This window comes from Drosophila navojoa, chromosome X (genome assembly GCF_054131105.1).
Source record: "Drosophila navojoa isolate 15081-1374.11 chromosome X, UAZ_NAV_1.0, whole genome shotgun sequence".
Classification (NCBI taxonomy): domain Eukaryota; kingdom Metazoa; phylum Arthropoda; class Insecta; order Diptera; family Drosophilidae; genus Drosophila; species Drosophila navojoa.
The window spans coordinates 4,817,536-4,843,651 of record NC_142895.1 but is presented as its reverse complement, the minus strand read 5'-3'; the positions used below and the strand labels follow the sequence as shown (position 1 = coordinate 4,843,651).

The 26,116-nt window shown below is 45.1% G+C and overlaps 6 protein-coding genes across 11 annotated transcripts in view; 3 read left to right on the top strand and 3 right to left on the bottom strand.

The window, feature by feature from the left end:
- The first annotated feature begins 581 nt into the window (after positions 1-581).
- Inx6 (Innexin 6) lies at positions 582-2,325 on the top strand. Its single transcript, XM_018107849.3, has 2 exons — positions 582-1,427; positions 1,478-2,325. Exons 1-2 carry the CDS (start codon positions 744-746, stop codon positions 2,180-2,182), a joined length of 1,389 nt encoding a protein of 462 aa, XP_017963338.1. The 5' UTR covers positions 582-743; the 3' UTR covers positions 2,183-2,325.
- A 12,491-nt stretch (positions 2,326-14,816) lies between these two features.
- Positions 14,817-15,416, top strand: LOC108655637 (RNA-binding protein pno1). The gene has a single exon (XM_018107408.1). The coding sequence runs from the start codon at positions 14,817-14,819 to the stop codon at positions 15,414-15,416; it is 600 nt and encodes a 199-aa protein (XP_017962897.1).
- A 495-nt stretch (positions 15,417-15,911) lies between these two features.
- On the top strand, positions 15,912-16,919 carry l(1)G0004 (RNA-binding protein pno1). Its single transcript, XM_018109848.3, has one exon. It carries the CDS (start codon positions 16,035-16,037, stop codon positions 16,746-16,748), a length of 714 nt encoding a protein of 237 aa, XP_017965337.1. The 5' UTR covers positions 15,912-16,034; the 3' UTR covers positions 16,749-16,919.
- Positions 16,920-16,984: 65 nt separating this feature from the next.
- On the bottom strand, positions 16,985-18,527 carry Syx16 (syntaxin 16). Its single transcript, XM_018109847.3, has 3 exons — positions 18,296-18,527; positions 18,075-18,208; positions 16,985-17,996 (listed from the first exon to the last, which is right to left on the bottom strand). Exons 1-3 carry the CDS (start codon positions 18,374-18,376, stop codon positions 17,153-17,155), a joined length of 1,059 nt encoding a protein of 352 aa, XP_017965336.1. The 5' UTR covers positions 18,377-18,527; the 3' UTR covers positions 16,985-17,152.
- A 145-nt stretch (positions 18,528-18,672) lies between these two features.
- On the bottom strand, positions 18,673-21,154 carry LOC108655636 (O-acyltransferase like protein). Its single transcript, XM_030387425.2, has 5 exons — positions 20,867-21,154; positions 20,067-20,793; positions 19,560-19,925; positions 18,938-19,499; positions 18,673-18,879 (listed from the first exon to the last, which is right to left on the bottom strand). The coding sequence occupies exons 1-5, from the start codon at positions 21,048-21,050 to the stop codon at positions 18,745-18,747; spliced, it is 1,974 nt and encodes a 657-aa protein (XP_030243285.1). The 5' UTR covers positions 21,051-21,154; the 3' UTR covers positions 18,673-18,744.
- Positions 21,155-22,480: 1,326 nt separating this feature from the next.
- Positions 22,481-26,116, bottom strand: part of chas (chascon) — a 33,677-nt gene continuing 30,041 nt past the window's right edge. For all 6 annotated transcript variants that reach the window (XM_089263190.1, XM_030387427.2, XM_030387428.2 and 3 more), the window contains one exon: positions 22,481-26,087. In XM_089263190.1, the coding sequence (XP_089119316.1) occupies positions 23,098-26,087 (2,990 nt within the window). In that variant the 3' untranslated portion in view covers positions 22,481-23,097. The remainder of the gene's footprint in view (positions 26,088-26,116) is intronic.

Sequence of the window (26,116 nt, the reverse complement as noted above, 5' to 3'; positions counted from 1 at the left end):
ATAGAACAAGATGTGTTTATTTAGACATTGACTTGATTCGATATTTGAGCTTGCTCTGACCGATACATACATATACATATATGTATATATGTATATATAGTGTAATCTCGTTGTTATGACTCCGTTATAACGACTTCTAGGTATCAAAACGATTCCTTGGCCGTATTCGTATATGCAAATGCAATGTTACCCAATTCAAGTTGATGAAAGCATATCGATACTATCGATTAAGAACTGTATAGATATTTTCTAGCAGCACTTACTTTACTTTATAAATAATCTGGTAGTAACAAAATAAGTTTAGAGTTATTTTATATACTATATCAAATGTGAGCAGTTAAAATAAATCACAATTTATTTCGATAAAAATCGCACAATCATCGCATGATAAGCTCTAGAGTGCTCATAAAAATCACCATTGCTCTTATCTCTGCTTGCACGTTCACCAACACTGGCGCCTCACTGCCTAGCGTGCGTTAGAGTGAGACAACTCTATGGGTAGCAACTGAGTAGCCTGTGAGCGTGTGCTCAAAACACGTCTCACTCGCTCACTCATCCATTCTCTCTCCGTCTCGCTCGCACGATTTCTTGTATGACTCTGTGTGTGTGTGTGCATGTGTGTGACACGCAAGTTTTTGCTCTTGCCGAACTGTCAGCGAGTACATAGAATTTTCAGGCTCTGAGCTAATCCCCGGCAAGTCGAAAATCAGAGAGCGAAGAGAACCATTTCGAAGGGCCCCAGGATGTACGCCGCCGTGAAGCCGCTCTCCAAGTATTTGCGCTTGAAAACGGTGCGCATCTACGATCCGATATTTACGCTGCACTCCAAGTGCACCATCGTCATTCTGCTGACCTGCACGTTCCTGCTGTCGGCCAAGCAGTATTTCGGCGAGCCGATACTCTGCCTCAGCTCCACGAAGCACACGGAATATGTGCAATCCTATTGCTGGACCATGGGCACCTATATACTGCCGATGGAGAACGATAGCATCGATGCCAGCAAGCCCGTGCCGGAGCTAGCGCTGCTCGAGCACCAGCACCAGCGCCTGACGTTCAACAGGAGCGGCCTGAGCGCCCTCCTGGCGGACAACGAGCAGTACGCGCGCATCATCTCGATAGCGGAGGGCGTCGGCCCAGAGACACGGGGCGTGACGAAGCGCATGTACTTGCGCTACTACCAGTGGGTCTTCATGATACTGCTCTTCCAGTCGCTGCTCTTCTACTTCCCGTCGTACCTCTGGAAGGTGTGGGAGGGCCAGCGCATGGAGCAGCTCTGCTGCGAGGTCGGCGATGCCCTCATTCTCGAGGAGACCTACTGCATGCGGCTGCGCATGCTCACGAAGTACTTTCGGGCTCGCTTCTCGGCCATCCACTGCTGCTATTCGATCAAGTACGCCTTCTGCGAGCTTCTCAATCTGGTCATCAGCGTGAGTATTCAATGCTATCGATTGCTGTTATCGATAACATTTACTTACAGGTTTTCAACTTTTGGCTAATGGACGTAATCTTCAACGGCTTCTGGCACAAATATATCCACGCCCTGGCCGCCATACCCGTCTACGATTGGAATCTGTGGAATCTGATGAGCTCTCGCGTCTTCCCGAAGGTGGCCAAGTGCGAGATGTTCATCTACGGACCGAGTGGATCGCCCAAAGTGCTGGACATACTCTGCGTACTGCCGCTGAACATACTGAACGAGAAGCTCTTCGCTGTGCTCTACGTGTGGTTCCTGTTCATTGCGATGCTGGCGGCCATCAATATACTCTATCGCCTGCTGCTCATCTGCTGTCCGGAGCTGCGTCTGCAGCTGCTGCGCACGCACCTGCGCGGCATGCCCAAGGCGCATGTGCGCCAGGTGCTCTCCAGTGCCGGCTACGGCGATTGGTTCGTCCTGATGAGCGTCAGCATCAATGTGAATCCAACGCTGTTTCGTGATCTGCTCGAGCAGCTGTATATGGAGCATGCGAACAAACAACCCGCACAATCGGCCAATCCGAATAGGCGTGAATTTCTGGACGAGCAACAGGAACAGGATGAGGAGCGGGAATCGGATCGAGATCGCGTCCAGGATCACATCAGCATGGTAACGGACGAGCAGTCGCTAGACAATTCGACCTCAGTGCCCGCAGTGCCTGCAGTCAATATTCAACCGATACACTACTACACGGAGAGCCACGCCTAGAGGAGACAGAAGGCAACGTCTCCCGCCAGAAGAGATGTAATTTGATAGTTGTTCCCATTATTATTCGGTTTATTTGCGCAAAGTGCAAGACAAACACGAAAGCGCATCGAAAGGCAAATAAATGCGATAATCAAAATGACAAACGGGCTGCAGCTAACTAGCACTAAGTATGTGGGCTAGAGCGATACCCTGTAGCCGAGTAAGTGACTTGCCCAATGGGTATTACGGGTTACATTTAATTGAGGGGACAACCAGTTCTACACAAATATATCTTATATATATTTTATTAATATTAGTTTGATAGCTCTCTAGCTATCCTTATTTATAAGTATGCTATCGATAGGCCAATAGTTGATGGTTGAGAGCTTTCAAATTGTTATCGATTAAGACTAAGTACTGCGAATAGATATAAATATATCGTATATATACTTCACTAAGATTGCTTTATAGTATTTATGATATCGATTTATCGTTATTCATAAGTATGCTACCGATAGGCCACATCTATATAAGTTGACAAGGTTTTAAACAGTTATCGATCAAGTCAAAGTGCTGTCAATAGATATGCTATGATTGGCTATCGATAAGAGGGTTCGATCGCCCTCTAGCTGCCCTCAAGCCGACTATCGCTAAAATGCCTGTATTATCGATAGACCTTCCATTGATCAAAAGTATGTATCATCGATAGACTGTCTATCGATCAAATTCCTGTATTATCGATAGTCCATGTATCGATAAATAAAGCTGTCGATCATGCCATTCATTGTTAAAATAAGGTATCGATGAGCCAACTGTAAAGCTTCAGATGTCGTTACAGGGTATGCCATGGCACGGCAATTCGTGAGAAGAGGCTGGCATAGCATGCGACGCGTGGGCCTTAGCAAGCCGACAGGCATAACAAAAACTTGGCCAAAGTTGCAAAAGTTACACAAACCGAAAAAGAGCGACAGACAGAGAGAGAGAGAGAGAGAGAGAGGGAGAGAGAGAGAGAGGGAGAGAGAGGGAGAGAGAAAGAGTGACTGAGCAAGTGGTAAAGTTGATGAGGACGACGATGATTGCAAAACTCAGCTCGAGCGCTTCTGGCAGTCGACAGCTGGCAGTTGCCATTTGCCAGTTGACAGTCGGATGAGCCGACTGCCAACAGGTAAAGCTAACAACAACAGAGCGGCGCGGATGCGGATGCGAATAGCGGATGCGGAACTGCTGCAAGGACAACGCAAATGGCTGCAATTACAAGCAGCGACAACTGCAGCAGCGACAACAGCAACAACAACAGCAACAACAACAACAGCAGCTAAAGTAAACATCACTTTGAAGGCGAACGAAAGACAAGGCCTGCGAGACGGGGGCGTGGCTGAGGGGCTGCGTGTTGCCTGCATGGAGAAAAGCGCTAAATAAACAAAGTTAATTTTAATTAAAAACCGCAGAAAACCGAAAAAAAAAACAACAACAACAACAAAATGCTAAATAAAACGGCTGGGGCGGCATTGAGGTTGGGCGTGTCATGCGTTTCACTTGTGGGCGCGGCGCAGCGTCTTGCATATGCATGTGCAAAGCAGAGCGGCGAAAAGCAAACAGCAAAAAAAAAATGAAAAGAAAAACCAAAAAGAATGAAACGAACAGCAGCAGGAGCAGCAGGAGTCGAAGTCGGAGCAGTCTGCACTCAGGCAGCCGCCCGCACTCAGCTAAACCACCAATGATAACTGCAACAAAAGACACATGTAAACAATTTGGTTTAGTTTAGTTTTAATTATACAAAGCGAAAACTTTGCCAGCTCTTCAGCTGGGACGAGTGCGAGAAACAGTTAAAGGCAGTCGAAGGGTAGCCGGTGCCGTCGTAACCACTTCCCAATTCAGCCTAAATGTCAGTGCTCAAGTAGCCAACAACACTCACCCTCCCCCTGTCTCTCTCCTTCTCTCTCTCTCTCTCTCTTAGTTTGGTATTTGGCAGCTTGGCCTTTGGCTTAAGCCTCTGCACTTTGAAAACTTTCAAATATAATGCATTCAAACATAATGGAAGCCAGAAGAGTTGCACTAAAACAATGCACAAAGTGAGTGAGAGAGAGAGGTGGAGAGAGTGAGAGAGCAGGCATAAATCTACTATATACTCAAGCCAACAATTAGTTCTATACAAGAGTTTTCACACAAGAATTTTCCCATCAATGCACTCAGAGAAACGAATCGAAATCGAATATATTTTCAATTTCAATTTCAATTTGAAAACACAATTTAAATCAATTTAAATGTAGTTTTTATATAGATCGATTGATGAGTGATAAGTTATGAAAGAGAACTTCTAACTGATATAGAATTAATAATATATCATCAAATGAAAATGAGTCGTAAATAAATCGTGAAGAATGACTCATCAAACAGTGATTCACGACTGCTGATGCTTGATGAATCATTCAATATATATAATTTATGATTGTCATTGATGATACATCATTATCATATATAGATCTCATTTCATTCATCATTCTGAATTCACCATTATATGCATGAATAATGAATGAAAAAATGATCCATGATGAATAAGAAAGTAAAGAATGATAAAGAATGACTGAAGATGAATGATGACAGAGCAACAGTGAATGAGAAGTTTTATCTGGTATATCGTCAATGAAATTTGTGATCAATAATAATAATCAATAAAATGAGAAACGATTGATGATGACTGATGAATAATGATGTATGAACAATTAATAAAAAATACCCTTATAATGATTAATCAATGAGAATATGTAGAATGATAAACGACAAATGGTGAAGGATAGATAATTAATGTCGAATGCGTATGAATACTAAATAATAATAAAGTGATGTATAATGAAGTATGAATAATAATGAATGATTTTTAAATAAAATATAATTAATAAAAACTTATATGATGGTGAATTTAGAATGATGAATGAATGTTTCATCAATGACAATCATAAATTATATATATTGAATGATAAATGAATGATAAATTATAACACTCAATGAACGAGAAGTGATGAATGAGCAATTAATAATAATTATGATGATAAATGGTAAATTAAAGAAGAAATTTAAAGTATTAGTGATGAGAAATTATTAGGAAATCTAAATTAAAATAAATAATACCATAGAAAGATAATAATAATAACAATAATGCCAATAATAATAATAAGATAATAATAATGCTGCTAGAAGTACCATGTAATATGAATGACAACAGATGCATAAGGATCATTGAATGATATACAATGAGCAATAAAGGAAAATGAAGTGATGACTCCAGCATTCATTAAATCCAGTTGTTCAAGGAAAACCAAATAAAGTGCGCTCAAAATGATTTGCGAATGAACTTTAAGTTTCAGAGTGAAATGAAAAGTTGTCCACAAACAAGATGAGTGGCTCGTATTATAGCAAACAGAGCCTAACAAGCACCGAGACTTGTACACACAAACTTCCCCTCCCCCCTCTCTCTCTCCCTCTCTCTCTCTCGCTCTTTGCATGTGTTTAGGCAAGCATCTCTCTCCAACAACTACACTTAGATACAGATAGTTATATCCATCAAATGGAGGCGGTTCGCTTGCATGGCCCAGAGCCCGCCCAGTCAGCAAGTCAGCCAGAGAGCAGTGAGACTCCATTCCCAGACAGGCAGCATGCCAAGCCTGGCCATACCTGTGCCCAGACGCTTGCTGCTTGACTCGACTTCGGCCTGGGCTTTTACCTAGAATTTTGTGTTATTTTTGCAGGCGATGCGAACAAAGCAAATGACAAATAAATTAACAAGTTAATTGAGTTTCGTGCCAGACACGAATCTTCTTAAAAACCAGTAAAGGAGTCTGTGCGTTTGTGTGAGCACGACTAGCAGATACCCTGTACAAGCTAATTGCAAGAATTACTAAGAAGTTCGATATATGAAGAAATATTTATGAGGCCTAACTATTAAATTAACTGAATTGTAAGAAATTTTTAGATTCATCAAGTGTGGAAATCGATTTTTAGCGATATATGCCAAAGGTTTGATGAGAGCCGAAATATTTTGAAAAGATTTTCACTAGACAATCAGCTATATCTCTTTAAGTAACAACTAACGACAGCGATAACTATCGATACACAGAAAAGGAAGAGTAGTTAAGCAAGCTGGGCGTTAAATTTAATCGATAATTATCGATATTAAGAAAATCAAAGATATTCCAGCCACTCTAGCCGTCTCTTTCGTGTGAGCCGAAACCAATATACCCGGCTCGATCACCCGTTGATGGGCATGCGGATTAATGAAGAGCCTCTCGGGGACATTGGGGTTAAGTGGAAACTATAAACAATAAACAATTAATGCTAAATCAATAAGCTTTCACAACATATTTGCAATTTGGTCGAAAATGTGGACGGAGATGTGCATGGGGCGTGGGTATGGTGCGTGGGGGCGTGTGGGCGTGCCGTTGTAATTTATATGCTAATCAGTTGGCCAGTTAGCGTCCAACGCCTAGAGAAAGTTCGCGACTTGGTTGATAAAATCTTCGCTCTGGATGTGAGCGATTTTTTCTCTTCTCTCTCTCTCTCTCTCTCTTTTTTTTTTTTTTTGGAGGGCTGGCAAATTAATTAAAATTTGTAGCTCGGCCACGAAATTATCGACAGAGGCTGCCAGCGAAACGTTGCAAGGGCAACACGTGTAACAAAATAATTTTTCAATTACATTTTCGGGTTACGTATGCGGTGCGAGCACTCTGTGTCCATTTGGAAAGCAGCCGCTCGGGCCAAACCACATGGCTTTGGGTGTGGGCGGAGAAGAGCTAGAGGGAGGGGGGGAGGGGCAGGCGGTGCAGGAAGAGGAAGTGGTATACAGGATGCAGGTGCATAAGCATTGCGTGTGTGGTGGCATTCGTAACCGCTAAGCCCGGCTCTCATTCTCTTACTCTACCACACACAACTCACTCACTCACTCTCTCTCTCTCTCTCTCGCTCTCTCTCTCCCACTCTATCCCTTCCTCTCTCACACACGCTGTGTGCAGGCATCACTTGTGCCTTTTTGCATCAAAATTTGATGCAAAATTGATTCCATGGCATTTTTGCGGGCAATGCATTGCAGCCGCCAGCCCTAGGGTGAACCAACTGCGTTTAGAGTGAACCCAAATTGCCAAATGTGTGTATATGTATGTGCTAGATTTAATGCTTTCAACTACGCACTTTAATATGCGAGTTGTAAGAGAAGAACTTCTAGGAATGCCTATATATCTCTATATATGAATACCTAGATATCTCGATATATGAGTATATATGTATATGGGGCTACATATACAAGCACACCTATATACAGTTGCGGTAGTGCGTCTCAGCACCAAATTGAATTTCTATATCTTCAAAATTTCAAATCTAGTTAGTTTGAATTTTATGTTCACATTAAAACTCATACGAAAACATGGCAAATATTTCGCCGTAAGCCTTCCAGAGTGCCAAAGAGCCCTTAACTCGAATTCCCATAATACTCTCAGTTAAAGCTCTTTGTATACAAATGTGAAATCCAAGCCATTTTTGCAATGTTCCAGGCTCCACTCATCATCGATATTGTTGATAATATAAAAAATATGAACAGTTGCTGCTAGCTTTTCGGATCAAATATCAAACAAATATGAATTTATATAAATAAAAATATAAAAAAATATTTATATATTTATATATGCTTATATATATTTCTCTAAAATATCTTCCATTACTTTTAGCATCATTTTGCTCTCTCTAAATTTTGGCTACAATTACATAAGCTGGCATCTGCATTGAATTTTGGGCATTGCCCAACACTCAACGTACACTTTGCAGTATTGTTAAGTATTTATTGTGCACTTGTCGATGATTTTCAGAGCATTTTACTTTGATTTTGTATTCTTTATTTCTGGTGCATTTTCGAGCACTGTTTGTGTTTTTACTTTAATTTTCCAGTGTTGCAAATGACTTTATCGAACACACCGAAAGCAGAGTGTAATATGATATAAATATAATTGCATTCAAATATAGAAATGAAGCGTTTAGAGAAAAAGAGAGAGGGAGAGACTGGGGGAGAGATGTGTGTGTGTGTGGGTGAGAGAGAGAGGGAGAGAGAGAGAGAGAGAGAGAGAGAGAGAGGCAAATGGATGCCATCAACTGAACTGATTCAATTACACAAAACGCAGCATTCGCAGGCGATTCCACTTATGCAGCATGGATGAATGCTCGGTTAGATAGTTGGGCTTGGGTTGGGCTTGGGTCGGGTTTGGCTTCGGGTTGGGTTTGGGTTGGGCTCGGTTGTCCGTCTCATTTTAATCAATTATAATTGCTCGCATTTTTGATTAGTTGGCACCTGGTTGGCTGAAATTGTTTTCCAGCCACTTTTTGTTTTTGTTTTCATTCACATTTTTTGTTGCTGTTTTGCCCAGCTGTGCATGGTAAACATTTTACGTAATTGCGCACATATTTGAATTGCATTCACACACACACCCACACACACACGCACACACACTCACGCAGAGTACATCAAATTATGGGGCCAAAAGTAAATCTGACTGCATCTTGCGTCACAGCGTCCGATTTCCCTATTCCATTTCCATATGCACATAGCTGAGCATGCTGCACGAGGGTCGCCTCATAAGTTATTTGTGCTCTGCCCTAATCCGAGGCGATCAAATTAAAGCCCATTGTAGCGTATTCAAAGAGATTTTGGGGCTTATGTCTGTAATTTCCCATCATGGCAAGGCTTTTCTAGAGAGCTTTCAAGGGCTTTAAAGCTTTGCAGTGTTACCTAACGATTATCTTTTCAAATCTCTCTATTTTCTCTTTATTTGAGGAAATCTTGACTTTTACAGGGTATCTTGAAAAGGGTATTTGTTTATTATTGCAAGTATATCTTTTAGTAAAGCTTTTCTAGAGAGGGCTTTAAAGCTTTGCAGTGTTACCTTACGATTATCTTTTCAAATCTCTCTACATTCTCTTTATTAGAGAATTTAGTGATATTTACAGGGTATCTTGAAACGCGTTTTGTTTATTATTCAGATGTATACGGAAGTATAGCTTATGGTAGAGCTCCATGCCTATAGCTAGCCGTTTGCTGCCATTTTTAGACGCTTTTCATAATTACAGGGTATCTATAGTACTGTACTTAGCCACTTTTAATGCAAATCTCTATGGCATTGACTATGTAGAATAGTTGGACAGCAGAATTTGCCTAAGCACATCTACCTACTCTTAAATAAAATGCATATGTAAGCGTGTTTAATACTTACAGGGTATCTAAAGTGTTTTGTGTTACACAACCCGACCAACGCTTTTGTGACTAGGCTTTAAACAGATAAAGCTCAAGCATCTATTTCCGTGTACCTCCTGTGCACATCTCCATTTACAGGATATCTTTAGCTTGCGCTCGCTTTGTTTGCTAGCAGCCCTCGCCTGCCCTAAGCCCAGCAACTGTTCCTTCGGCCACGGCCAACAACTGTCAGTTAATAAGGACCAGAAGCGCAACGAGCATCTATGCAGTTGTTCATAAGCCTTCGGCATTGTCTGACTGCGTCTTCAGATTGCATTACACACACACGCACACACACGCACACTTATACAATTCGCCACACAATACGCCACACACACACACACACACACATACACACTCCTCATCCATCTCCTCTGTCACCCACTCAACTACAGGCATCGTCTGTTGATTTTCCTCTGCTCTGCTCTGCTTCGCTCGCCTCTGCTCTGCTCTGCTCTGCTCTGCTCTGCTCTGCTCTCAGTGTTTGCGTGCGGTGCAGTCGAAGCCTTTTGGTCCTTCTGGACTGTCCGGCTGCATTTTGCATAAGGTTTTTCAGCCGACTGCTCACATTGGATTGTAATTTATTTATATTGTCTCGGTAAATATTTATGCACATATTTTTATTGATTTATAAATCAATTGCGAACAGCTTCAGGCAGCTGCACAGATTCTGGACCTGGACAGAGGCCAGGCCAAGCCAGGCCGTTTATCACCCCGTCGAGGGTTGCTCGACGTGGTACTGCGGGACGGCGCGGGGTCGTTGAGTGCACGCGGTGGGTTAATGGGGACTCGGCGCGGCTCTGTCTTTGGCAGTAATTAACGCTCGGGCGACTTAAGCAGCCCTTTGGCCCACTTAACCCCAAAGAGAAATTACCTGAAAGCCATTCGCATTGAAGCGCTTGTCGCTTCTTTGCTACCTCGCTCCCTCGCTCCTTTGCTCCTTTGCTCCTTTGCTCCTTTGCTCCGTTGCTGCTTTTCGCTCCTTCAGTCCTTGTGACGCACTTAAGTGTCCTGTTATTCCATGTTGAGTCAGTTTTGTGCCGCCAAAACTTCAAAGCTAATCCCCACATACAATTAAACTGAATTCGCATTTGGCCCCTCGACCTTTTTGATTGACCTCCAGCTCCACTCTCCAGCTACCCGCCCAGTTTCCCTCTCCCCTTTCCCTTTCCCCTTTACACTCTAAGCAGACGCCTTCAAGTCGGGCTACATAGTCCCGGCTTAGCTCAGTGTTGCTCACTTTTGGACTGCTTAGACCCTTGATTTGATTTAATCTTTTTGGCCAATTGTTCAGCTGCCAGCCATGCCTTACGCCTTTCACAGCACTCTAAAGCTTCGATTTCATTCTATGCTATGCGTAGCCGCATCAATAGCCAGTATATCCAAAGTTACACTGAACAAAATCGAATAGGGAAAGCTCGAAAATCCTGAACGTATGAGCTTGATAGCGTTTATATGCCCTTAGTCCTAAGCAAGTGTGTGATTCCTATAGCTATCCTTCTATATCCTGGGATATGTCGAGCATCAGGGGAGATCCGTTAACTATATTCTGATGCAGCTCGTCGTAGGATATCTGGTAATAACTGTTTTTACAGGGCATGCGCTCTCAGCTGTCCTCATCTATTCTATGTTCTATATTCATACTACAGAAAGCCATACAATGCAGAGTTTTTTTACAGGGTATACGATCTCACACCTACTCAGGATTCAAGAATTCAGGATTACTTCAAGTCTTGCTCTCTCCTTTTTCTCTTCATTTATTTCCACTTTGCTTTACATTTTCTACCCCTCTGTGCACTCTATCGGCGAGCATGCCACCTCCCAGCATTTTCTACAGGGTATCAGTTCATACACTCCCAGCTTGTATGTTTTCTTCAAGTGTATGTGTGTATGTGTGTGTGTGTGTGTATGTGTGCATACTTATATAGTAAATTTGGAAAATATTTCACAGGCAATTTCGCATGCTGCGAGACATATTCGGAATGTCCTGCGAGCCGTTCGTCCCTCGTCCTGCGGGCGGCATTCACTTTTGCGCATACATCGACAAACGGTAATAAAAAATTCAGTTCACGTCTCAAGCACTTATTGATACGTGAGCATAGATGACACACACACACACACACACCCGCACACACACACGCACACATAAATAGCGCATATATATGCATAGCCCCAGTGGCTGAAGTCAAGATGAAGACCTGCGTAGCGCTGCGAGCCGCGGCGAAGGGCGCGGAGAGGCAAGGGAGCAAGTCGCGTTCTGTCATCAGCCCAAGGGGACAATGCAGGACATTCAGTTAGGATGTGGCCGGAGCAGGATAAACAGAGCTGAAACTGAGGCTGACTGAGGCTCAAGCTGGAGCTGGGGCTGGAGCTGCTGCTACTGCTGGTGTTGGGGCCAACGTTACAGACCTTGCCAATTACTGACCATGAAAAATGACCAAATGCCGCATAAAAAATAGCCAACAAATTGCTAGCACAAAGTTTCACGCATCAATTTGGTTAAACAGTTGTTTTCTGCTTCTTCACTGACATATGTGAGATGGACAACGTACCCTTGCCGGCCTTGGAGCGAGAAAACAATCATTTTGATGAAGTCTTTGAGTTTTCTCGGCATTCTCTAACTAGAGGAAGACCGAAAGAAAGCTCAGCTGAAATGGCTTTACCTCTAGCTTAACTCTCCATTTTGTATTCTCTCCTCTTCTCGCTCGTTTCTGATCTTCTCTCATGTATACTCTCTACTCCATATTCTCTCTACAAGGGAGCCAATCTCTCATCTGCCTATCTTCCTCTGTCTCTCTCTCATTTTACTTTATCTCTCTTTCTATATCTCTTTCTACTCATTTTCCTGTAACTCTTTCTAGATTATCTATGCCTTCCTATCCTTATCTCTACTCCATATTCTCTCCTCTCTCTCTATTTATCTCTTTTCTCTATCTGAACTTTATGCGTTCTACCTCTCTCTCTCTCTTTCTTTCTCTCTATCTTTCTTTCTTTTTCCTCCCTCCCTTTTGCAGATTCAATAGAAACAACTTTGTAACTTTTCAATTCCTCTCTGTCCCTCCCACTCACTCTCTCTTTCCCTCTCTCCCTCCCACTCTCGGTCACCCTGACTGCCTTGTCCTTCCCCTCATTGTCTTGCCCAGTCACACTCTACCCTTCCATTTGGAGCTTCCCCGATGGGCTGGACCGCGATGAAGGATATAGCAACCTGACCACGCGCGCCATGCAAATGAATTACGTGACTGAATCGTTTAACTAACGGCAATTGCAAATGGCGCACAAAAAGGCGAAACGCGAACCTCGAACCTCGAAAAGCGGGCAAAATCGTTCGAGTATTTGATTTCGCGTTGTTTTCACTCTCGACAATATAAAATGGACTAATTAATTAATGTGATAAAGACAGAAGGGGGGAGCCGAGGTGTTGCAGGTCGCTACAGGTGCGACAGAGCGCGAGGACAGTGACGAGAGTGAGCGGGAGGGAAATCAATTAACGTTATTCATTCGAATACAATTAATTTTCATAATTAAGGCCGCCCGTTGCGCTCTTTGAAGTGAGCGCAACAGCAGTCAGCACAATATCCGCATCCAGCTTGCGCATCCACATCCGCATCCGCATCTCTGCCATGTTGCTGCTACTGCTGCTGCTGATGCTGATGCTGCCTCCAATTTGCAGTGGCCCGGCACAAAAGCAATTGCCGAAGCGAGTGCCAATCTCAGCGACAGTGACAGCAGCATCAGCATCAGCAGCGGCAGCGGCAGCGGCATAAACAGGTGACATCAGAGACAATAAGCTACAATGAAAACACACACATACATATGTGCATACAAACATATGTGTGCATACATACAAACATAGTTTGAAAATAGTTAGCAAAGAAACGATATATGCAACACTTAAATACTCTACACTTCTAAAATTGTGCAAGGCTTCAACTATCGATTGCTTTACTATCGCTGCAAACGCATAAATGCTCTGCACGGATCGTCCACTGCTCGCGATAGCTTAGCAAACTATCGATTAATGTGCTATCGTGATCAAGACAGGCCAGCGCAATTACGTTTATATGTTAAATTCTTGTTATATGTATTACGTATGTAAGTTACGCTCTTTGGTCAATTACTCATTTCTTCTAGTAGATTTAGTAAGCTACATAATTTATGACTTTACGTGCACTAAAATGTTTGTGAATTGTTTTTATCTTAATTGCAATTTCTTCGCACAGAATTTATGGCATTCAATAAATCAAAATATTTTGAAATAATTATTTATTGAAAGGTTATTTCATTTACTTCATTTTGTCAAATATTTCTTATATGTACGTTTTGCCTGCATGAATAGCTTTTTGCAGATGTAGCAACTGGAAAGTGTATACAATTGCAGCACATGCACTCACACATCCACACACACACACTCGCATACGCGATAAGCAACATTTTGTTAAGGCCACTTTGCGACATTTTAATTTAAATGCTAATCAGTTGCCAATAGACTAAAAAGAGATGCTGCAGCAGCTAACTAGGTAACGGTACCTGGACATGGACGAGCACCTGGAACTACTACTCGGCCGGATGCTGAGCGTGTGTGTGTGTCTGTGTGTGTGTGTGTGTGTGTTCAGATTGCAAGCAATTTGATGCCGGGAGACGCAACAGCTCTGCAATTTGTATTTAAAATGTCCGAACATGGATTAGACAGGCGCCACAACCGAAAGGCCTATGCCTATGCAACGCCACCGACAGCGCAGCAGCAGCAGCAGCAGCAGAAGGAGAAGGAGAGTAGCTCGTCTGGCGGCTGCTCGCTGGGACATCATTATCATTTGCATTTTTGGATACAATGTCGAGGGCCTGGGGCCATTTATGTGCACAGCATGCACAATAAGTACACCTGATAGCATCAGCAGCGTCCACTTTCGGGGTGTCAAAGTGAACAAGCAACAACAACAACAACAACAACTATTTATCAGAACTGCAATTTGCTAGGCGAAAATTCAACATTGCCAAAAGCTTGCGCAGAGCACATTAATTAAATTACAAATAAGCTAAATTGTCTTTGCACTTCTTCAGCCAACAACATCAAAGCTAAAATGGAAACCAACAAAAACTCCGTTATGAATACGGCGTAACGCTAGCTGCTCGCACGTCCGTTAGATTGGCGACAAACGCTTCACACTCTGTAACGGACTAACTGTAACTGACTCAGTAGGCTAACCATCTTGACATCAAAGCTAACGTAGAATGTTGACGCACATACGGAAAAAACTCTCAAAACGGAATTTGAGTCGACCGAGTTAACACAAAAAAATAATAATAATAATATTTCCGAAAAAGTAATAATTTTGTTCTTTTTTTTTAATTTTTGCGAATAAAAGTTTCATTGATTCAGAAAAAGCAATGGAAAGCAACACGAATGCAACTGCCGTAGATGCTGAAGTACCGGTGCACACAACCTCGGGGAACGGTAACAGCGAGATTGTAAGCTCCGACGAGACGCCACAGCCAAGGCGTAATCGCAGCAATACTATCAAAGTGCGCGTGCCTAAACACAAACGCAACGTAATCAAACGAAACTGGAGCCAGATCACTTTCCCGCTCGTGGAGGACATGAAACTGAGAGCACGCTTCTACATAAAAGCATTATATGTGGAGCTGAGCGTCACCCCCGAAACTCCAAAGGTGGCTTGTCTAATAAAAGGCGCTGAGTTTTTCAAGGCCTTCATATACGGCTTCGAGTTAAAGGATGCTCTGCAACTGCTCTATATAGATAATACCTTTCTAGACAGCTTTAGGCTGCCGAGCGTGGAGATGCTGAACCCCGAGTCAATCTACAGTTCCTATGCCTTCCTATCTAGCGTGGGAGAAACCAAATTCATCATCGAGAGAACAACAAGATCCCGAATCGTATTAGTTGAGGACACGGTCTATGTTATAGGTTCAAGTAAGAACATAAGGAGGGCACGTCGCGCCGTTCTCAACCTGCTCTATATGGAATGACATGTTTTTTTTTTTGGCAATCTGCAAATCATCGATTCTCGCCTCGCTGAGCTCATGTGATGGCGAATATCATACACTGGAAGGACCTGGCATACACACACTACACTACAATTACAAATAAATAGTTTTTCTCAAAATAAACAATGCATTTAAATATATTCTGAAGCACAACATGCATAATAAGTATGCCCAGGAAAATGTATTTTTCGATTTGGCAAGCCCCTAGTGGTTGGATCGGGAAAATTTTAACACTTTATAATTCGAGTATATGTTTCAGACGTCAAAGTTCTAGTGTCAATTGCATTTATATAAACGGACAGTAATAAACTTACATACATACATACATATGCGCTATTTGCGCCAACAACGATAGCTGCTCGCGCTAACCGTTAACTCGCGCGTCCGTTACGTTGGCGCCAAGCGCAATGTTACGATAGCCACTGGCCGATTTGATTCGCGCTCTGTAGCTGACTGCTATGTCACTCAACTGAACTGCCCACTTATCGATAAGAATTGACTTACATCGTTGACACCGCACGTGGAGGACAGCCATCTAACGAAAATAGAGAAGACGGAATTAAATCTATTAAAGTACTCCAGGATAGAAAATAAATAACCATGGAAGTAGATACTATAAATGTGGATATCTTTGGGCCCACCAAGAAGGCAAAAAAGCGCAACGCTAATGTAACTGATCAAGATGTGGAAATGCAGGTGGATGCTGCCACGGGGATCGAGGGCAAGGAACGTTCTAGCCACGGACAGGCGCCGAAAGCCAAGCGTATACGCAGCGAGATGCGCAAGGTGGCCGTGCCGCCACACAGATACAGCTCACTCAAGGAGCAATGGATGAAAATCTTTACGCCGGTGGTGGAGCACATGAAACTGCAAATACGCTTCAACGTAAAGACACGCCAAGTGGAGCTGCGCGTTGGCCCCGAAACTCCAGATATATCCAATCTGCAAAAGGGCGCAGACTTCGTCAAGGCCTTCCTATGCGGCTTCGACGTTGACGATGCTCTGGCTTTGCTCCGACTGGAGGATCTCTTCATAGAGACCTTTGAGATCCGAGACGTGAAAACGCTGCGCGGCGACCATCAATCCCGTGCCATTGGCCGTCTTGCTGGCAAGGGTGGACGAACGAAATTCACCATCGAGAATGTGACCAAAACCCGAATTGTGCTCGCCGACAGCAAGATCCATATTCTGGGCAGCTATAAGAACATTCAGCTGGCACGTCGCGCCATTTGCAACTTGATCCTCGGCTCGCCACCAAGCAAGGTTTATGGCAATCTGCGCGCCGTTGCCTCTCGCCTCTCGGAGCGCATGTAAAGGCTGTGATCATAGGGCTACAGTGGAAGGACCTACCATAGACCTAGACTATAATTACATATAAGACGTATTTAATATTTTTTTTTTTTCTTTCATTCATCTTTGTTCAATCTAAAATAAACAATTAAGTATAATGTATGCATTTTATACGTTATATAATATATACATATATGTATATTCTATTTTGTATAATATTCCCTTGAGCTAAACCATTTGGTATAGAGACAAAATGCAGCTTTTGGATTGTTAATAAATAAATAATGGAATTTATATATATTTTACACAAATACAATTACAATTACAATTACAATTATACACACATGACTGCACTAACAAAAGAGAATGGTAAACAGAAAATTTAACGGAATAGTTTGCTGGCTGGACATTGGGGTCGGTCAAATCCTTTACAGCTTGGTTAGAATGAGCAGCACGAGCATGACGAAGGTGACGGCGGCCAAAACGAGAATGATGCACATCTTGCGATTCTTGCGCTGATACATTTCCGCACGCTGGAGCTGTCGCATGCCCTCAGAGACGCGCGTCTGGGTCTGTTCCACATTGTAGTCGATGCGATCGAGCACGGTGCCCTGCTCCTGCACCATGTGACTCAAGTCCTTGAAGATATCGTTGAGATCGTAAATGGATTTTACTATTTTCGTCACCTCCTCCTCCCGGTGCTGCGCTAGCCGCGTGTTCTCCTCCTCGAAGAGCAGCAGCTGCTGCTGTGTCATGCGATTGGCCAATGGCTTCTTGAAATTGTCGTCAATCTGCTGCTCGTCGTCCTCGAAGAGATACGCGTTCGTCTGGCTCTTGCCAACGCCATCCAGTGGCTGCAGAAAATTGTCAAAGGTGTCCACAAAGTTGTTGGGCGGCTCATCGCCACCGAAGTTGCCCAGCTCGACATTGGTGAATTCATTGGCATTGTCAAAGTACTTCTGGGAGCGTTCCTCTCGTGAGTTGAGCTGCAGCAGATACGCATTTTGGCTGCTGCGAAATTTGACAGTAAGATCCTGCAGCTGGAGGAGCGCACAGTGCACCGCATTGGCCGTGAGTCGCTGCTCCACTTTGCTGCCGACGCCCAGGCTAGAGCGAACGCATTGTATGTGCCGATGGGTGCTTGCTATCAGCTTGGCCACAATCTGACTAAGCACTTCGATTTCACATTCGTCATCCTTTTGGTCATCAAAGGTGGGGCGCAGCAGGTGGCGGGCATGCAGTGAGCCCAGCTCATCCAGTTTTGGTTTGATTCTACAATGGCAATATAACAACATCAATGAGTAAGCAATTCGTAGCTGAGAGCTCCGAGAATATTCATCGCTGTCTCACTTTGACATCGTGTATTGCGCCTCCTCGAATTTGTCTAGCCAAATGGGTGGGGTGGCATAATCATCTTGCATCTCGAGTCCCTCCTCAGCCTCGCGTACTGAATGTTTCAACAGACGCTCCGAATCGCTGCCACGCTATTAAATTACAAGATTAGATTCACTCCTCTGAATCATTTCCATATTTCCATATCCATATGGATGATAAATTGGTTTGGCCCTTACCCGCTCGTCATAATGATTGCGATTCTTGCTGGCATTGTTGCGCATGATAACAAACACCTCGGTTAGGTTGCGCGAAGTCATCTTGGCGTTGTCAACAGCCTTTTGTATACGAAAAAAATTTAACTAATCTATGTAAATCTTACATTTTATTTGTTTGCTACTTGTATGATGAAATAATCGAATTATCTTATCGATGCAACGACTTGTGTGAATATGTCTGTGTGTATATCGATAACATAAAAGGCGCAACAGCTGCTCAAACGCAAATTGGAGTATTGTTAGCGCAAAGCAGAGTATCCGTCGAATTAACGCAAAAGTGAGCATATTTAGCGCAGCAACAGTTGCGTTACGTTACGTGTCAGTGGTTACGTTTAAAAACGGTTTTATTGCAATTCATTTGTAAACAAAACCTGTAATATTACTATTCATATCAATACATATGTTTAGTGTTAATTAATTTTATTCTTATGATAATGTGAGGCCAAAAATAGATTTGTGAGACTATTAAAGGGCAGCTCGAAGAACAGAGTCAATGGAATAGCCAGTAACGACACAATAACCAAAAGTGCCACAATAAGGCAAAGCTACAATAAAAGCAAAATTAATATCGCTTAAAACCCATGCTTTACAGCTTCAGCTTACCAAAATACTAAAGTCCGATGGAATGGCTTCGCTAAATGAGTAGTAAACGTGGAGTATGATCGTTGGATTGAGCAGATAGATGGCATAGGTAATCCGACTGAGGCGATGGAACCAACTCGATTCAAGGAATCGCACCACCCAACGTGTCACTCTGTAGCTGCCCTCGATGCGAAAACTGCAGAAGATTAAATGTGCCGCGGCTGTGGATAATAAGGAACGCATAACTATGACAATACTGCCCACGACTGCTGGGCTGGCCAGCTCCAAGTTCCGCAGCTTTCCAAATAGCCACAGAGTGAATCCTGCCAGTGCACATTTGGCTGCCTTGGTGGGAAAGACTGTCTCAAAGGGAGCTTCCAAGCTGTAGGCGTGTGCATAGCCATAGATGCCGCCTATGAGGTAGGACGATACGCGGACTAGGGGATTCGTATAAACCCAATCGCCTATGCTATATCCGTCCTCCAAGGTGTTGGGCACATTCAGGCAGACGAACAGCAGGACAGTGTATACAATATTTCCACTGAATAGAACCCGAACCAAACGTCGGATCAGCTGTGGATGCCTACGAAAACAGAGTTTCAAATAGATCGCCTCGCAGTGCCTTCCATTGAATGGAACCCACCTGGTATGCGTGTACAGCAGCAACATGGCCCCTATATAGAATTGCATATCGCAGCCCAGCGACCAGGTCCAATTGCAGCACATCTCGCTGACCGGATACAGATTCTGCACGAGCAGGAGATTGCGCCACCAATGCTGCTCGCACAGCTCATCCACGGGCTCAACGAAATGGAAGACGGATGCCTCGCGATTGTACTTGAAGCTCACCACGGTCAGCAGGATCACGATGCACTGCAGCGGCGCCAGTCGAAAGTAACGTTGAGCCACTTGCCGCACAAAACGACGCACAACGCCGGGTAGCGTATCGCTTGCGATGCTGCGCTGCAGTGGCACATTGCCCAGAAAGTTGGAGACGGTGAGGAAGCCGCTGATGAGAGGAGATGGAACTGTTTAGTGTATGCCTTGAGCAGAGATGAACAGATGAACACAATGAAAGATAAGAGGGAAAAGGAGGAAAAGGGAGAGAGAGAGCGCGCTAGATATATTCATACAAATCCTTCACATATACCTGATGGCAAAGAATACCTCCATCATGAGCGGCAAAGGAGTCTGGGAGCTCATCTTGACCAACTTGTCTGCCAGATCCGCCGAGTGATTCACCGCAAAGAACTGATACCAAACGGTATGGAGGCCAATCAAGGCAAATGCGCTGCAGACGCGCAAGCCACTGATGACTGCGATCTCCTGACGGCCCAGCTGCCAGAGACGCCGCCAGTTGGCGAGCACATCGAAGCAGCCAAGGATGCGGCTAGCTGGAAGGCAGCCACTGCTGGCAAGGCAGGCCAGCAGAAGACTCCCGGCCAGCAGCAGCAGCAGCGAGCGAACTGCGGGACGGGCGAAGAAGCCAGCGCTCAGCTCTGGACGCTTAGCGTAGACCAGCTCCAGCTGCAGGCCCATGCGCTGCTCCCAGCTGCCCGCCGGTCTCTCTGTCGCAAGGCTCTGGCCGAGCAGCTGCTGCAGCTGCTGTGGATCGCAGCTGTGAGGGACGCAGAGTCCAACGTGCAGCAGCTGCCGCGGCTTCATGCGCGTGGTCAGCTGCCAGCTGGAGTTGGCTCTCAGGTAAGCCACGCTGTAGGCGTGCTCAAAGGGCGCAGGCTGTCGCAGCAGCCGCTGATGATTCCTGGTGAAGTCCCGCAGCAGCGGCTCATTGAGCGCTCGACAGGTGAGGCGATTGCCCAGCCATTGGCTACTGCCCAGCATGAAATTGCTGAAGCCGCTGCCAGACGCATCCAGAGCTACAAAAAGTCCACTTGGAGTAAGTCCCATCCATTTACCTGCCCAATCTTAGCCAATCCATTGCACTCTTACCTTTCAGAGCCCAGCTCTGATTCGCCTGCCAGGCGGAATGCAGCTGCCGAAGCTGCTCCACGCACTGCGTCGACTCCAAGGCTCCAGTCTCATTCCGGGCAGCCAACTGCGCCAGCTCCAGCAGCAGCGAGGAGGACTCCAAGGCGCCGACCACGACGGGCAGCACTAACAACAGAAGCCACATGATGCCCCACGATTGCAGCCACCATTCGCATCGAATGCGAAACACAGACTAAGCAGCAGCCGATTCAGATCGAGGCGATATCGTTGAGAGCGGGTCATGAGCTTTAATTCAACGTTTTGGACCCAATCAAAAAGTAGCCCAGAGTCTAGTGTCACTAGACCTAAAACCTCGCTCTCGGCTATTAAAAGCGAATTAGTTTGTTCATAAAATTAAAGTTTTAAAGTCGGAATTGAATAATACAGAAATGCCCTCTGATTAGCAAAGAACCTTTTGATAATACTCTAGATTTTTGTGGACATACATTTGTATATAAATTATATATATACTTAATATAACAATGCTCCAAATGTAGTATGAAGCTATGAAGAAGGAAGACTATCTGAACATTTTGAAGACCCCGATTTTGTGGAGGATAGGGCGTATCCCGAGGAAGAATTCGTTTTTCAGCTGGACAATCAAACCAAACACAAAGCAAAGATCGTCAAGCGCTGGCTTGATCCAATCCAGAAGCCAAAATTGATGATAATGGATTGGCCTGCGCAAAGTTCAGACCTAAATTCCATAGAAAATGTATGGGTTTTGGTTAAAAAAAAAAAAAAAAACAAACCTCTCAAGGTATGGTACAACACCGAGTGGGATGCATGAGCCTTGGTGTCGCGTCCAAGTGGGAGAAAGTAAGCCTAAGCGCATTGCTAGTGTGATTAAAGCTAAAGATCTTTAGAAAATGTTGGGCCAAATTCATTTATTTAACTTGAATGTATACCTGTAATCCTATATATGGAATTACCCTAATTACTTACCTCTCTTGCATGGTAAAACTCTCCTTACTTGCATCAAGTCGCCTAACTTTATTTGTATTTTGTATATATATATATTTTGTATATTTTAGAGTATACCAAGAACTCTACGAATTTAATATAGGGAATTTAATATAGTTGGAATACCTTGAAACTCATGCTAGAGAGCAAAACGCTTTTGGTCTTACAGACAAAATATCAAATATAATATATAATAATATTAAATAGATGTAGTATGTAAAAAATATATTTTATAATATTTAAGACGAGGAAAAGTGGATGCAAAGCTCATTTAATGAATACAGCTAAAAAACTTTAAAGTGAAATATATATTTTTTTCCAAATCGACTCAGCTCAGCGTGGGCAGCCACGCCTTCGCAGCAGCCTGTTACAAACATTTTAACAAAAACAAATATACCCTGATTTCCCATTTTCAGTGGAGATGCGAGAGCTGCAGACTATGAAGTCTGTATAGGGTATCCCTTAGTCGAATATTGTCTGAAACTAACAGAAATTTTCATCCCAAAAAAAAAATTGCCTATCAAAGTTGCGCTTTTTGAATTTTCTCAGCTATATATAGTTTAATTTTATTTTATTTTTTTTTTATTTTGGCACTTTATTTGTTGCTTTTAATTTTTATTATTATTATTTTTAGTATTATAATAATTATAATTGGAATTTTTCTGCTTTTAATTATTTTTATTTTTAGCAATTAATATTAATTTTAATTATTATTAAGTATTACAATTTTTATTTTTTTTAATTTTCTTTTCTGCTTCTTCTACATGTTTAAGTACGTTAATTAAGTAGTAAGTGGAAGTAATTAATTAATCAATTAATTAGTTAGTTGGCTCGCGCGCAAGTATTATTATTATTATTAATATTATTATTATTAAATATATATTTATATATAACGTTTAACTATACAACAAAATTAGTAAAAAAAAAAACAAAAAAAAAACATGTTTAAATTTAAAATTTGTATATAATATATGGAAGATATATGTATAGAGAAATGTTTGTATATATAAATGTTTAGCAGCAAAAATAAAGTGAAACAAAAAAATGGGAAAATAACAAGAGGAAAAATTTAGCTTGAAAAAAGCTAGTTTCTGTATGGGCCTTTTATATTTATTTGCCGCTAGTCAAATGAAACTAAAAGCCAGAGGAGAGAGAGGGGGAAGGGGGGCTGAGGGAAGTGAAAAAGAGAGAGAGAGAGTGATTGAAAGAGAGAGATAGACATATAATGTTCACTTGCGCTGGCGCAGCTCAATGATGGTGGCCCCAGAGCCGCGACGCAGCTGCTGCTGAGCCGCATGCATATGATGTGCGTGTGTGTGTGCGTGTGCATGTGCATGTGTGTGCGTGTGCGTGAGTGGCTGTTGCTGATCGTCGGCATAGAGCTGCCGCTTATGCTCATCGCTGCTGCGTCGCACAATGCTCGCCGTGTCCTTGTTGAGCTCGACCGTGGGCGGCGAACGCGAGTCCAGCGAGTACTTCGGCTGCAACGGATACTTGTGGCGCGTGGCGGCATAGTCGGTCTCGTCGCCGTGCAGCACACGGTACAGATCGGGCGCCTGCTGGTGCAGGTTGCGCAGATAGAGCTGCTTCTTGTTGTTGTTGTCCTCGAGGGCATAGATGGCATCGTCCTCGTTGCTGCTGGCTATCTTGGTCAGATCCTTTTGGCTGCGGCTGATCAGATTCACAATCGATGGACTCTTCAGGCCGCTCTTCAGCGAATTGTCCTTGGCCTGGTAGAGATGCGGATTCGATTTGTAGGCCTGCAGCTGCAACTCCTGCTTGCTGTTGTTGCCGTTGCTGTTGCCGTTGCTGTTGTTGTTGCTGTTGTTGTAGTTGTTGCGTGTCAACTTCTCAATGTATATGGGACTAGGATCGTTGCTGCCATTCATGCCGTGCACATTGAAGCTCTTGCTGCGATTCAACACCTTGGCATAGGTGCGCGCCGGCTTCGCTGGCCCCTGCTCCAAGCCGGGGCCAAGCTGACGCGACGCCAACTGCTGCTGCTGCTGCTGCGGAGTTGTTGCTGCTGCTGCTGCTGCTGTTGCTGCTGCTGTCGTCATGTACTGCGGCTTCTTCTCCAGCGTCTGATTGTAGCGCGGCTGTGGACGATATGCGTTCGCCGGCTCGTGCAGCTTGCGCGGCAGCGTCTGGGCGTTCCTAAAGTCCGGCTGCATTTGCAGCAGATTGGGCGTGGAGCCACTGAAGCGCTGTCCATGCTTCTGATAGCGACCCAAGGTTGTGGTTGTTGTTGCTGTGCCAGCACCTCCTGCTCCTGCTGCTACTGCTGCTGCTGCACCGACTCCTGCTCGGCTGTCATAGTAGTCGTCCTCCGTATATCGGGGCTGCCGTGTGGCGGCCCGTCCGTGCGCATGCCGCTCGTAGATGTTCTCCTTGCCGTACAGCGTGCTCGAGTAGGGATCCTCGCCCAGATAGTAGCGCTGGCGCGGACTCATCGATTGCGTCTCGGCGGACTCGGCGCGCTTGTAGCTCGCAGGAGTCGGACGCAGCGAGCTCTCCGACTCGTTGCTGCTGTGACGCAGCTGCCCATTGCCATTGCCATTGCCATTGCTGTTGTTGCTGTTGTTGTTGTTGTTGCCGCCAATATGCCCGTCAATCACATTGTACTGCTGATACGTGGTCAACTGCTGGGCGGCCGTCTGATTGGGATTCGGCGACTGCTCGCGCGACTTGCTCGCGGCGCTCTTCATGCGAAACTTTCGCTCCGCACTCGCCGAACGAATCTTGCTAACCAGCTTGCGCAGCGAGTTGCCAATGACCTGACCCATCTTGCTGGGCTTGCTGCCGCCACCGCCACCGGCGCTGGACAGATTCGAGGTGGACATGGAGCTGTGGCCATTGATGCCCGTCGGATAGCTGGAGGAGCTGGGCGCAAAGCGCGTGCGCTGCTGCTGCTTGCGGTTCAGCGTCATTGTGCTGGAGGCAGGCGGCTCCAATGGCACACTGGCTGCCATCTGCCTGGGCCGGCCGATCATGTAGTCCACCTGGGGCGACGAGCTGCGGCTGCGGCTGCGGCTGCGCGGCGGCGGCGAGTAGTCGGGCGGCGGCTCCAGCTGCGTTTGGGCGTTCGCTGAGAGCAGCTTGTTGTTGTTGTTGTTGTTGTTGTTATTGCTTCTGTTGCTGATGTGGCTGTTGCTGTTGCTGATGTGGCTGTTGCTGTTGATGCTGCTGGCAGCATGGCCATGCTCCACGATCTTCTTCTCGATGGCACGTCGTCGCTGCGGCACTGTGGGCCGCCCCAGATTGCTGCTGCTGCTGCTCATGCCAAACTCCAGCTGCGAGCTGACGCCCTTGCCACGCCCATTCACCGCTGGCAGCTGACTAACCGGATTGCTGCTGCTGCGCCCATGGCCATGCAGCTGCCCATACGCCGGCCGCTTCAGCGAGGGCTCCTCGTTGCGCACGATGCCAATGCCCGGTGGCACGGCCACGCCCACGCCCACGCCCACAGTGACTGGTGGCGCTGCTGGACGCATGGGTCCCGGTCCGGGTATGGCATCCAGATCGTCGAGCGCATCGCGCGATCCACGCGCCGATCTGGCCAGAAACTGCGAGGACAGACTCTGACGTTTCTGCTGCAGGATGTCCTCGCGGCTCACGTAGCTATCGCTGCCCGGCGGCAGCACGTCGGGCGCCACCTGCAGCTGCTTGCGGCGTATCGTCTCCTGCAGATCCTCGCGAAAGGCCTGCGTCGAGAAGTGATTCAACGTGGGCGCCTCCTTCCTCTCCGACCAGTTCGAGATGCCCTGATAGTATTTGCCGCGTCCAGCGTCCTTCACATACTTGCGCTCCAGCGTGCTGCGCTCTCGCTCTCGCTCCCGTTCGCGTTCGCGTTCTCTTTCGCGCTCACGTTCACGTTCACGCTCCCTTTCCCTTTCCCTTTCCCTCTCCCTTTCTCTGTCTCTGTCTAGAGTTCGCGGCAACGTTTGATTGCTGCTAACGGCTGCTGCTCCTGCTGCTCCTGCTGCTATGGGCTGCTGGCTCTGCGATTTGATGGTCACGTTGAAGTAGCTCTTCTTGGTGGGCTCCACATCCAGCTCGTTGGCCTCGTCGTCGCGCGAGTCATTCGAGGCCGTCGACTCGCTGCCAAAGTGCGACTCGAGCCATTTCATGGTCTCGCCCTTGCGCGTCTCCTCCTCGCGATCGAAGTCGAGGGGTCGCTTGGTCAGCGCATCCTTGCGATCCGCGAGCAGGGCGACCTCTACCAGAGCCAAAGAAAGAGAAAAAAAG

Coding starts and splice junctions, on each gene's coding strand:
- Inx6 (XM_018107849.3), top strand. CDS start 744: ATGTACGCCGCCGTGAAGCCGCTCTCCAAGTATTTGCGCTTGAAAACG. Junction 1,428..1,477: donor TTCTCAATCTGGTCATCAGC/GTGAGTATTCAA, acceptor ATTTACTTACAG/GTTTTCAACTTTTGGCTAAT.
- LOC108655637 (XM_018107408.1), top strand. CDS start 14,817: ATGGAAAGCAACACGAATGCAACTGCCGTAGATGCTGAAGTACCGGTG.
- Syx16 (XM_018109847.3), bottom strand. CDS start 18,376: ATGACTTCGCGCAACCTAACCGAGGTGTTTGTTATCATGCGCAACAAT. Junction 18,209..18,295: donor GCAATCATTATGACGAGCGG/GTAAGGGCCAAA, acceptor GTAATTTAATAG/CGTGGCAGCGATTCGGAGCG. Junction 17,997..18,074: donor GCGCAATACACGATGTCAAA/GTGAGACAGCGA, acceptor TTGCCATTGTAG/AATCAAACCAAAACTGGATG.
- LOC108655636 (XM_030387425.2), bottom strand. CDS start 21,050: ATGTGGCTTCTGTTGTTAGTGCTGCCCGTCGTGGTCGGCGCCTTGGAG. Junction 20,794..20,866: donor TCAGAGCTGGGCTCTGAAAG/GTAAGAGTGCAA, acceptor GACTTTTTGTAG/CTCTGGATGCGTCTGGCAGC. Junction 18,880..18,937: donor CATCGGACTTTAGTATTTTG/GTAAGCTGAAGC, acceptor CTTTTATTGTAG/CTTTGCCTTATTGTGGCACT.